The 10,744-nt window shown below is 35.3% G+C and overlaps 2 protein-coding genes across 3 annotated transcripts; one reads left to right on the top strand and one right to left on the bottom strand.

The window, feature by feature from the left end:
- Positions 1-2,189: 2,189 nt before the first annotated feature.
- On the bottom strand, positions 2,190-4,844 carry LOC116930786 (glutamic acid-rich protein). 2 transcript variants are annotated; one of them, XR_006646618.1, is made up of 10 exons: positions 4,639-4,844; positions 4,243-4,567; positions 4,036-4,163; positions 3,887-3,973; positions 3,749-3,829; positions 3,609-3,689; positions 3,495-3,548; positions 3,330-3,404; positions 3,045-3,267; positions 2,190-2,988 (listed from the first exon to the last, which is right to left on the bottom strand). XR_006646618.1 is itself a non-coding variant. In XM_045173544.1 (9 exons), the coding sequence occupies exons 1-9, from the start codon at positions 4,813-4,815 to the stop codon at positions 3,130-3,132; spliced, it is 1,146 nt and encodes a 381-aa protein (XP_045029479.1). In that variant the 5' UTR covers positions 4,816-4,844; the 3' UTR covers positions 2,190-3,129. The 2 variants fall into 2 exon arrangements, 1 of the variants encoding a protein (XP_045029479.1); XM_045173544.1 differs by having other exon boundaries at positions 2,190-3,267.
- Positions 4,845-5,007: 163 nt separating this feature from the next.
- LOC116930787 lies at positions 5,008-8,738 on the top strand. Its single transcript, XM_045173543.1, is given in 12 exon segments — positions 5,008-5,323; positions 5,384-6,208; positions 6,276-6,514; positions 6,585-6,793; positions 6,854-6,950; positions 7,013-7,363; positions 7,423-7,540; positions 7,601-7,692; positions 7,747-7,975; positions 8,049-8,146; positions 8,148-8,232; positions 8,295-8,738. Coding segments are annotated over 11 exon segments (1,989 nt in total). The 5' UTR covers positions 5,008-5,323; positions 5,384-6,156; the 3' UTR covers positions 8,714-8,738.
- Positions 8,739-10,744: the final 2,006 nt, after the last annotated feature.

The following is a 10,744-nucleotide window of genomic DNA, read 5'->3' as shown; positions in this document are numbered from 1 at the left end:
GGTTATTCCGCAGAAATCGGCAGGCGATAAATGTGAATAAAGCGGCCCTCCGACAAGTTCAAACGGCACCGGCTGCGAAGTCCTGCAATAATGTTTGTCCCCGGCATTTCAATTCTCCTAGAGTAACCAGATCGTCGAGTGTTTTCTTTGATGATTAGACCTCTTGAGTTGCAGTTCCGACCACACCTAGTCCAGTTATCCTTAATCCTCCTGTGGGCCAACCCGAAGCAGTGGCAAATGCGGACACGTTTGAAGATTTCATGGAGGCCTTCCACGGATTCAAATCAGTCTCTCGCCGTCATACAACCGGTCGTGTTCAATTCCCCTCACGGCACTCTCATTCCGCGGAAGCAAGGGGAATTTTTACATCTCCGGAACGTTAACCCAGATCGTGTTCGGTGTGTCCCGGGATGTACGCGTGACCCGTTCCGGACGTTGATATGGCATTAATCGTTAGCTGTACACACAGTAATTATTGTATGCAGTGTTCACGTCTTATCCTGGATGACTCTCTACCGTGTCATGTTATGTCTTTTTTTTGTACTAATTCAATTTGGTAACGTTTTGTGTTCATTCTACTACGGTCAACTAATTGTATTCATGTGGGTGTTTTTATTTCTTGTTCCTGGTGTTTGTACCGTAGCAACAATTTTGTGTTTGTTTCTCTTTTGTTTGGTTATAAAAAGGAAGATGTTGTGTAGTCAGCTGACCGTCGTCGTTATCCGATAGAGGGCTTGAGCAATACATCAGTCTCATCCAGAGTGTGAAGCAGTTAAGACCCCATTACTACACAGAGGAAGGAATCATGGCCCTGAACTCCTGTACCCATCCGTCCTTTACTGCCTGTTTCGATTCTATTGAGAGCCCCTTATAAGCTACAGGGGCTTAAGATAGATTTTCGTAGCTTTTACTTTACACTAGATAAATGAAAATTTCAGGGGTAGACAACTTAGGAACTATTGGACAGCAATCAAACCCACATTTCCAAAGAGTTTTGGAAATACTGTAAGGGCAATCAACATTTACAAGCTTTAATTTTTCTAATTATCACTGTTTTGCATCCGGTTCAAGACCGTTTGCATAACATGACACCGACATTCTTTAAATGAAATAACAAATAAATAATTAACATTTCAAATAAATTAAAAAACATATAGAGAAAAATTACCTATTTAAAATTGTAACTCCCAAATAAACATAGCACTTCCATAGCAGACAAAACGTACCATCGATTGCTGCGTTGCATGATCTAAAAAGGGTAAAAAAAGATGCCGAAAAGCCTTAAAATCTCATCAAGGACAATTATCCAACACATGCTCACAAAGTTAAGACACAGGTTTGTCTTGGTTTTTCTCAAAGTAACAGAAGAAGGGTTGTCTTAAGAAAACATTATTTTATTTTCTAAATAATTATAGACCTTAAACGGTTGCTTTATTGAACAGGAGATTTCATCACACTTACCATAATTTTAAATTTTAACTGTAAATAATTTTATCGATTTACGCCCTAAGCGAGGCTTTCATAGACCATATATTTTCTTAAGACATAGCTCTTTCTTATGTTTCAAAATTGTTGATTTCATTAATAATCGTTCAAGTAAAGTTAATTTTTTAAAAACTGGTTCCATTTTACTTTATATTTGGGTGGGTTTTGATAAGGGCATTCGGGGCGTGTTGAGGATCAAGTTTTGGGCAACCCGATCCGACCCGGGTCTCCCTGAAATTTATTAAAATTTTAACCAGATGAAAAAATTGTGCGGGAAATTTAATTAGCCAATTAAATTCATTCATACCTGCGAATGGTCGATTTTACATCATATATATTTTCTTTAACAAAATATTCTCTACCAATTCGTCATCTAGCGGTTGAATATGAACTATTTACAAACGAATTGAAATTAAAATGTTCCAGTATTAATGACCTTGAAGGACTTACTAACTCATGCTGACAATGATGTGAAATTTGGGGTTCGTAGAATGTAAAAAAAATTTTACAAATACATTTTCTTTCAAAGATGAAACAACCTTTTTAAAAAATGACGTGCAACTAACTTAAGACAAAGCTATCTCTTAAGAATAAATATATTTGTCGATAAGTCCGGAATTATAAATAATTCGTCCGTCGGTAAGCCCAGATTACTGCCGAAGAAGACGTATTATTTATTTTTTTAATCAAAATTTTAAAAAATCTTCTGCTTCTGAATTCGTTGTATTCCTCTTGCCTGACCGGATTAATATCAAAATAAGGACTAGGTTACTGCCAGTTATTTTTAAACATACACAAAAAGTACGCACAATGTTAATTTTACTGCTTCAACAAACGTTTTTCTTCTTTTCGTGGTCTTCCTACTCGTCTTGTTCCCGTTCCTGTTTCTGTTCCTGTTCCTGTTCCTGTTCCTTTTCCTGTTCTTGTTCCTGTTCCTCTCCCTATCCCTCTTCCTCTTCCTGTATATGTTCCTGTTCCTAAACCTGTTCCTGAACCTGATACTGATCCTCTTCCTGATCCTCTTCCTGTTCCTCTTCCTGCTCCTTTTCCTTCTCCTCTTCCTGTTTCTGTTCTTTTTTCCTGGTGAGCAATAGATGACGGCAGACGGTTTATTTTTACATGAGGCAATTGTGCCAATTTAGGATCTACAAAAATTGTTTATCTTTATTTCCATTCTTTGTAGTTTATGTGAATAATAGTAGCTCTATTTTCAATTGCCAATTTTGAACGCGTAACCGCCCCGATTCTGTCCGCGAATGATCGATTCGCTTTGACCATGATTTCATACGATTCAGCCTCAGCAGCAGCCGTCTCGCTGGCCTCGGAAGCCTCAGTCGACGGATGCCTTCTTTCCTCTTTCTATTATAAAAAAGAATGTTTCAAACTAGTATGTTTATTCTGGTATATATTTGTTTCCCGTTTTTTCATTTCTTTTTCCCATCCTTCCTCGTCTTTTTCTTCGTTTTGTACTATTTCATTATCTGATTCCCTTCCTTCTTTTTTCTGTTGTAAATAACAATGTTTATAACTTGTATGTTTATTTTGTATATATTTGTTACCTGTTTTCCCATGCCTTTGCTCCTTCCTTCCTCGTCTTCTTCTTCGTTTTCTAAAGGGTCATTGTCTGTTTGCTTTGTACCCTTGTTATGTTGTAACAAACAATCTTTGAAATTTGAATTCTATTTTGTATATATTTGTTACCTGTTCCCCATTTCCCCCCCCCCATATTTCAAAGTTTTCTTCTTCGCTTCGTACGCTCTCGTTATCTGATTGTCTTATTTTCTGTTTTATTGCACATAAAATTTTTTAAAACTTGTTTGTATATTTTGTCTATATTTTTTTACCTGGCTCCCTATTCCTTTGTCCCATCTTCCGTCGTATTCTTCTTCGCTTTCTACATTACTTGTTTCTCCTATTTTCTTTTTTGTAAAGATAAATTTTTTTAAACTTGTTTTTTTGTTTTGCATATAAATCTTATTATGATTCCATATACCCCTGTCCAAACTTACATCGTTTTCTTCATCGCTCTCTACTCTCTCATTATTCCCATTGTCGCCTGTTGTCTTTTTTGTTTAAAAAATCTTTTTAAACTTGTTTTTCTTTAGTTTGTATATACTTCCTACCTGATTCCATATTCCCCTGTCTAATCTTTCATCATTTTCTTCATCGCTCTCTACGCTCTCATTACGTGTTTGTCCTATTGTCTTTTTAGTTAAAAAAATCTTTTTAAACTTGTTTTTTTTTGTTTTTATATACTTCCTACCTGATTCCATATCCCCCTTTCCAATCTTTCGTCGTTATCTTCTTCGCTTTCTACTGTCTCGTTGTGTGATTTTCCTATGTTCTATTGTAAATTTAAATTATATTAAACTTATGTGTATATATTGTATCTATTTATTACCTGATTCTCTATTCCGCTGTCCAATCTTTCATTGTATTCTTCTTCACTCTCTACGTTCTCATTATCAAATTGTCTTTCTCTCTTTCTCTAATGTAAACAACATAAAAATCTTTAAATATTTGTGTGTATATTTTGAAGATATTTGTTACCTGTTTCCTGTTTCCTGATTGCATACTTTTCTCTTTCTCTGTCCTTTCCACTGTTCTCTCTTTTCTTTTTCTTTTACTGGCTCTCTCAAGCCACAGGCCATTCTCCTCACATAACTGTTGTCGTTTATCTGAAAAACATAATTTAAAATTGTAAATAATAGATATATCTTTAATACTAACTGCTAAATTATATAACTAACTACTAACTTTGTTTTTTGTTCCAATATCTATGCCAGAGTTGTTCAGTTAGAACACCGTCTCTTGATTTGGAATATTTAATTCCACCTCCGCTTACTAACACATACTTGGTGTGTTGAGTTCCATTGGGGTAACGGATTAAGCAAATTACTGAGGCATTGTAATCTGCAGCCATCTCATTAATCTTCGAACCAATACTTAAATGGCAGTGAGACTTCTTGCGATCTAGATTGTCCTGTTGTCTTTGGTCAAGGGAATTCCAATGGTTTTGCCACTCAAGAACCGACCATGGCTTGTTTCTTTGAGGTACCTCTTTTTTCCCTTTGTAAGACTCCTATACGACGTATAAATATAGTTCATTAGTATACAAATAAGAAAAATGTATTAAAACACTCGAAAACCTACCTTGAACGCAGTAAGTCTCTGTTGTTTATCCGTATCTCGCCGTTTTATTGTTCTTCCTTTAATGTTCCTTAAATTCTGGAACTGTTTTTTCTTCTGTATCAAAGCTTCATCCAGCCTCCTCCTTGCTACGTCTTGTCCTTCCTCACAACTCTTGTCACCCTCCGATTCTGAAATCATTTTCTTATGGTGATAATGTAAATAAACAGTTTTTGATTTCGATCGATAATCGTCTATTATTATACATGGAACGCGGAACTTGGAACGGTACTGCGCGGAAGTCAACGTGGAAATGGGAGGGGTCAGAAGTGTTGGAATTTGACAACCCATGTCTGACTGCACAAGTGCGATATATCGCACAAGTCGCACGCCACTTTCCCTCTCGCAGTTCTCCTATACCGCTAGTGTCGTCTGGTGGGGAACGGCGACAACTCTCTTAGATTTCGTCGTCTTTCTAGTAGGCAAAGTGTCAGGGAAACCAATCGTTAAAAAGAAAAAACTTTCAATAGAAGAAAAAACAGCCATTTCGCTGGAAAAAAACTTGCTCGTGATAAAAGAAAAGCAGATACTAGACGGTTAAAGGGAAATCCATTAAACCTCCCGTTTGTTTCCAGGTATGGGGATTTCAAAGAAGAAAATAATGAAAAACTTGCCAGAAAAGCTGTTAATAAAGTTTGTAAAATGAAAGGTAATCATATTTTGAGACCAAAGTTAACCCAAAGACATTATTTACTCTGTTTCAATATAGGATTGGTAAATAAAAACCCTGTTGAGGAAAGTGAAACAGACCTTCTGCCTCACAATGGAAATGAACTCGAACAACATTCTTCTACATCTGCATATGATACGATGTCTACAGCTGACAGCTGTGCCAGCATAGTATTGTTGTCCTGTTTGGCAAGCCAACCAGAGCTTGAGCCTCAAAGTGAAATTGATCATCATCTTTCCACCTCTTTCAATTATACCATGTACTATCAGAACAGCTGTACCAACACTCTATTAAGTTCCGGTTTGGAACAGATGGAAATCGCTGCTAGTATTCACATTGCGGCTCTACAAGGAGAAAGTGTCACCGAACAGCAGCCATGTTAAAAAAAAAAGGATGAAGCAGCAGAAGGAGAGAAGGCTGAAAATTTGTGGAAAGAAAAACAAGAGGATGTCTACAAGGCTTTCGTAACATCACATGCCTCATCTGCTCATGGGAGGATGTGTTCTTCAGATGGATGTCTTAATTCCCTTTTTGACCATCATATTCGCTGTGATGATTGTTAACGTCACCTCTGCCATAGCTGCGATAAATCCATTCATTTTCGGTTACCGTTCCATAAACGAATATGGCTTAATACGGAAAGCTCTAAGGTATTGGACCACACACAATTTATTAAGGAAAACGGATCAGTTTTCAAGCAAGGTATTGTCATTTTTACATGTATGCGTTTTTAACTTTCTTGTTATTTTACAGATGTCTGCGTCCCATGCTTCGTACCTCATAAATGCTGCGATATAAGCTGCCATGGATCGATGTCACTTATTCCCAATATTACAGAATCAATCGTGGTTGTCACTGAGCAAGGTAAGAATTACGCTGAATATAAACTATATTAGAAATATTTTCTAATATTCGCAAACCTTTTCAACAGGTCGATTTGTTTTAAAGGGGGCAGCTTTCGTTTGCGATACTTGTAATTCTCTAACGAAAGCAACAATCGATGATTATGTATTTTCTGGGTTTTTCCCGGCAAGTTTATCGGAAACGGTCACATACCTGTTTTCAGAAGAGGCACTTCTTCTATGCCACCACATTTCCCACAAATGTCCAGGTTCTTCGAAGAACATGTACGCTCACACTCTTGAAGAAGTATCTAAGGAATATGGACGGGTACGTAACATAACACACTAAAATTAAATAAAGACCATGATACGACATTAAAATGATTCGGCTTTTTCAGACTGGACCAATCAATATACCATTGTTCACTACTGCGGAAAGAGAGTGGGAAACATGTCGCCACTACATTGACCAGGAAGTATTTAAAAGGAACAAAATTGATTGCCCCAGTTGCGGAACAAAACCTTTAGTGAGATCATCTGATGCTATCATTAAGCTGAGGCGTTTGGCCTCTGCCGGAAAAGCGAGGAAACCAGAAAATAAAAGAGTGTAAGCATTATTTATAAGTTAAGATAATTGTTGGTATTCAGTTTTTAAATTTTTCCATAGAATGGACGATGTAGAATCCAGGTTCGAGAATTTAGTAATCAAGTCGGATGTTGAAGTTGAAAGTTTTCGTCAAAGGATTTACAACAAAGTTCAAACAGTAAGCAATATTCTATTAATTTAACATTATTGTAGTGCAATTTGTTTCTTTGCTTTTTTCAGTCGAAAAAGAAAAACATGTGTGGGGGATCGGCTTTTAAAGCTGCAAGAGAAGATTCCAATGAAAATAAAAAATATGACGAGACTGGGCTCGTCGTTAGCTCTTGCAAGCACTGTATAGTGCCGTATGCCATCAATATGTTTAAAGGTGAATCGTGGACACATACGGCATTTATGCATTACGAAGCTTGGAAGAGTCAGGCTACATTCTTTTGCTACGATGTTGTGTGTCAATATTGGAAATGGATGCATCAAAAAGTTGGTCTGGAATTTCCAGAATATATGATGCTAACAAAAGAAATGACAGGAATTTTGCCGATAATGCATCAAATGGCACATCAATTACCTTGCCAGGTACCATTTGAATTTTTATGTAAGAGAAATATTTTTCTGAAGTCCAACATTCATAACAGGTGCTTTGGAATCCCCGATGGACAAAAGGACTTGGATTAACCGGAGGAGAGGAGCACGAGCAAGTATTCTCAAAACTGTATCTTTATGCTTATGTTCTCAAGCATATGTCAAAAATTAGTAAGACATCTTAAACTGTTATCCTTTAACAATATTAAACTTAAATAATGCAATCTGAAGACAGAGCGGATTTTCTAACATTAGCCATCCTCTATTGGAACTGGAATAAAATTCAGAACATGCCATTCCTCTTACGCAACAAATTACAGAGAGTGAGTAACTTTTACAATGCAAGCAAGTATTTACAGCACCACCTTGATTTGTAGGCTAGGAAGGAAATCAGAAAAGGCGTAACAAAAGTTGAAGAATTGTTACAGTCATACAACCTTGAAAATGGTGATCTCCCATTGATTCACAAGGAACTGGAAAGAAAAGCTATAGAAATCATTGACCAACGAAGAACAAAGACTACTCCGGTTGATAAATTAAGAAGAATGCTGGAAGGATTTTATGTTCAGCTGAAAACGGTTCGCATAAAAATCTCTAAAGAAGCAGGTTATTTTATATTAATAATTTTTCAAGTAAACTGGAATGTTTTATCTTCAGAAAAAAACTTTTAACCTTACAGAAAATTCGAAGGCTCGGACAAAGTTTAGGCGAATTTTAATTGAAACTAAGAAAAAAGTTTTACAGACAATTGACCTTTTAAAATCAAAGGATAAAGAACCTACCAATCTCTTACGAGGATTTCAATCAAGGTATTTTTCCTTGGGAAGCAGTCATAAATGAAAACGACACTAACTTTCCAACACGTAAACGAAAAATTAGCATAATCTACCACTTATACAAATTATTAAATCCATATTTTCGACAGTTTCGTATGCCGATAAATATCATGTTGTTGATTGTTGGATGCTTTTGCAAAGAGCAAAGGAGGAAGTTGAACTAACTAAGATTGAAATGATAAACTACATTCGATTCTTGACTGACAAGCGATCATCGTTAAAACAATTAACACATTCTGAGGAAGCGGACGAAACATTTTGTAAAGGAAAAGCAGTCATGGCCCATTCCGAAATTGAGCGTCTGAATTTACAAATTCAACTTTCTCTAAAAATATTTAATTTGAATTGTAACAACGATTTTTCGAATTTCGTACGTGAAACTAATTCAAATTCTGGAACAGAATTTGAATTTGAAACATCTGATGAGGAAACTGACAATTCTTACACAAAATTTGAATTTTCTGATGAGGAGACTGAAACACATTCTAGTGACTCTGATGATTATTAAATAAACGTAAAAAATACAAACTTAATTATAAATCTATGAAAATAAAATTAATAAAAAAAATTTATATTTTAAATTAACTTAACTTGAAAAAAAAATTAGTTAATCAAAATAAATTTTTCAATAAACATAAGACAAAGCTAAGTCTTAAGAAAATGTAGCTTCAATAGCCTCGCTTCGCTCTTTTTCGAAACATAAGACAAAGCTAAGTCTTAAGAAAATGTAGCTTCAATAGCCTCGCTTCGCTCTTTTTCGCAAACTAAGTGAACAAAAAATGAATTTAAATCGATAAAAATGAAACAAAGTAATAAAACCAACAATTTATAATTACTTTTCCTTGAATAAAAAAAAAATAAATGAAATTACTAAGTTTTTAACATAAGACAAAGCTTTGTTTTAAGATATAGGATTTATGATATATATATGATACTGTCCTGCAACTGAAAACACCTCAAATTAAGCGTGATAAAATCAATTGTTCAATGCAACAACCATATCAGTTCTAAAATCATAAAAAAATTAAAACCATTTGTTTTCTTAAGACAACCCTTCTTCTGTTACTTTCGGAAAAATCCAGACAAACCTGTGTCTTAAGTTTGTGAGCATACGTTGCAATTATCCCCAGGTGGGTGCGGAGGGACTAAAAGTGCTGCCTGTTTGGGATTCAATAGCTAAAAAGTTACAAGAGGCAGGCTACAGTTTTTCGTACAATAAGGACGCTGGCACTGAACTAAAAATCAAAAGGGATAATCTTCTGGCCAAGAGGAAAGAATATGCAAAGCTGATATCAGCAACAGGTTCCAGTGCTGATGTACCCATGAAGAAACCAAGCTACTACGATGAAATGGAACTGATTATAGGTACATAGGGGAGGGTGGGGCTAGTTGGTACAATTTTTTTTATTTCTTCTCTGGTTTCTTAAATTTTTCATATTTTGACACCCAAAAAATTGTAAAAGAAAGCTCAGATAACCAGCTTTCTCGTGCTATTTTTTTATTTGATCTACGTTGAAGAACTCATATCGAAATCAACGTTCAAAAAGCTAAAAAAAAATTGCCTACATGCCCCACTAACGGGGTAAGTTGGCAGTGGTAGTGGGGTAAGTTGGCCCCATGTATTTCAAATACGGATTTCAGTGAAATGTTGATGTTGTAAACAAACTAGAATAACATTACAATAAACAAATATCCTATAGTTATTTTAGAGTGGGAAACTCAGAAATAAGTTGTGATAACTTACATAAAGATTAATAGCCTTAAATGCAAAAAATAAAAAAAAAAAATATACATAATTCAGGCAAACATTTCACAGGTGAACATCGTATAAAGTGAAACACTTAAAATTTGCCAAATTTTGGCCTCTAATGCATACCACTGTTCACCATAAGTAATATCTAGCAAAAATTTGACTTACAATTCCCTGACATTTTGACAGGCCATGTACTCTATACATATGCATGTATAATGCCTATGCCGACATGCCCCATGTTGCAATGTATCAACTTGCCCCAACCCGGGGTTTATTCAAATAAAAATTTTTATTACTCCTTTATAATTGATTAAAACAAATCCATTGTTACAGTTCGATAGAGGACACAATTTTCTATAAAACTAATATTTTTTAAAAATTATATGCATACCAAGAAAAGATCAAATTGATGAATACCAAGCACGCAACTATTGTGGATTTGACGCAAAAAATTTTGTTATTTTCTATTTCCTAAACTATTTGGGATAAATTTATAAAACTTTGCACAAATGTGCGCACGATAAACATCTTTGACTATGAATTATTTCAATAAAACCTCTTTCACACAATTCGTCTAAATTAAGAATTGCAAACTTGCCCTCCTGCCAACTAGCCCCACTCTCCCCTACATTCATGCAAGTTAAAAAATAATACAGCAATTAATTTCTTTAACGTAACAGGAAATTCGTTAGTAATCCATCCTGCATATGTAGGAGACAGCCTTGATTAAAAACATAATCCGATAAATTGGATAAAAAATCAATAACCGCGATTGAAGCGCAGTTC

The sequence above is a fragment of the Daphnia magna genome, linkage group LG5, assembly GCF_020631705.1.
Source record: "Daphnia magna isolate NIES linkage group LG5, ASM2063170v1.1, whole genome shotgun sequence".
Classification (NCBI taxonomy): Eukaryota; Metazoa; Arthropoda; class Branchiopoda; order Diplostraca; family Daphniidae; genus Daphnia; species Daphnia magna.
Note: the sequence above shows the minus strand (reverse complement) of the source record. Positions and strands in the feature narration are given on the sequence as shown.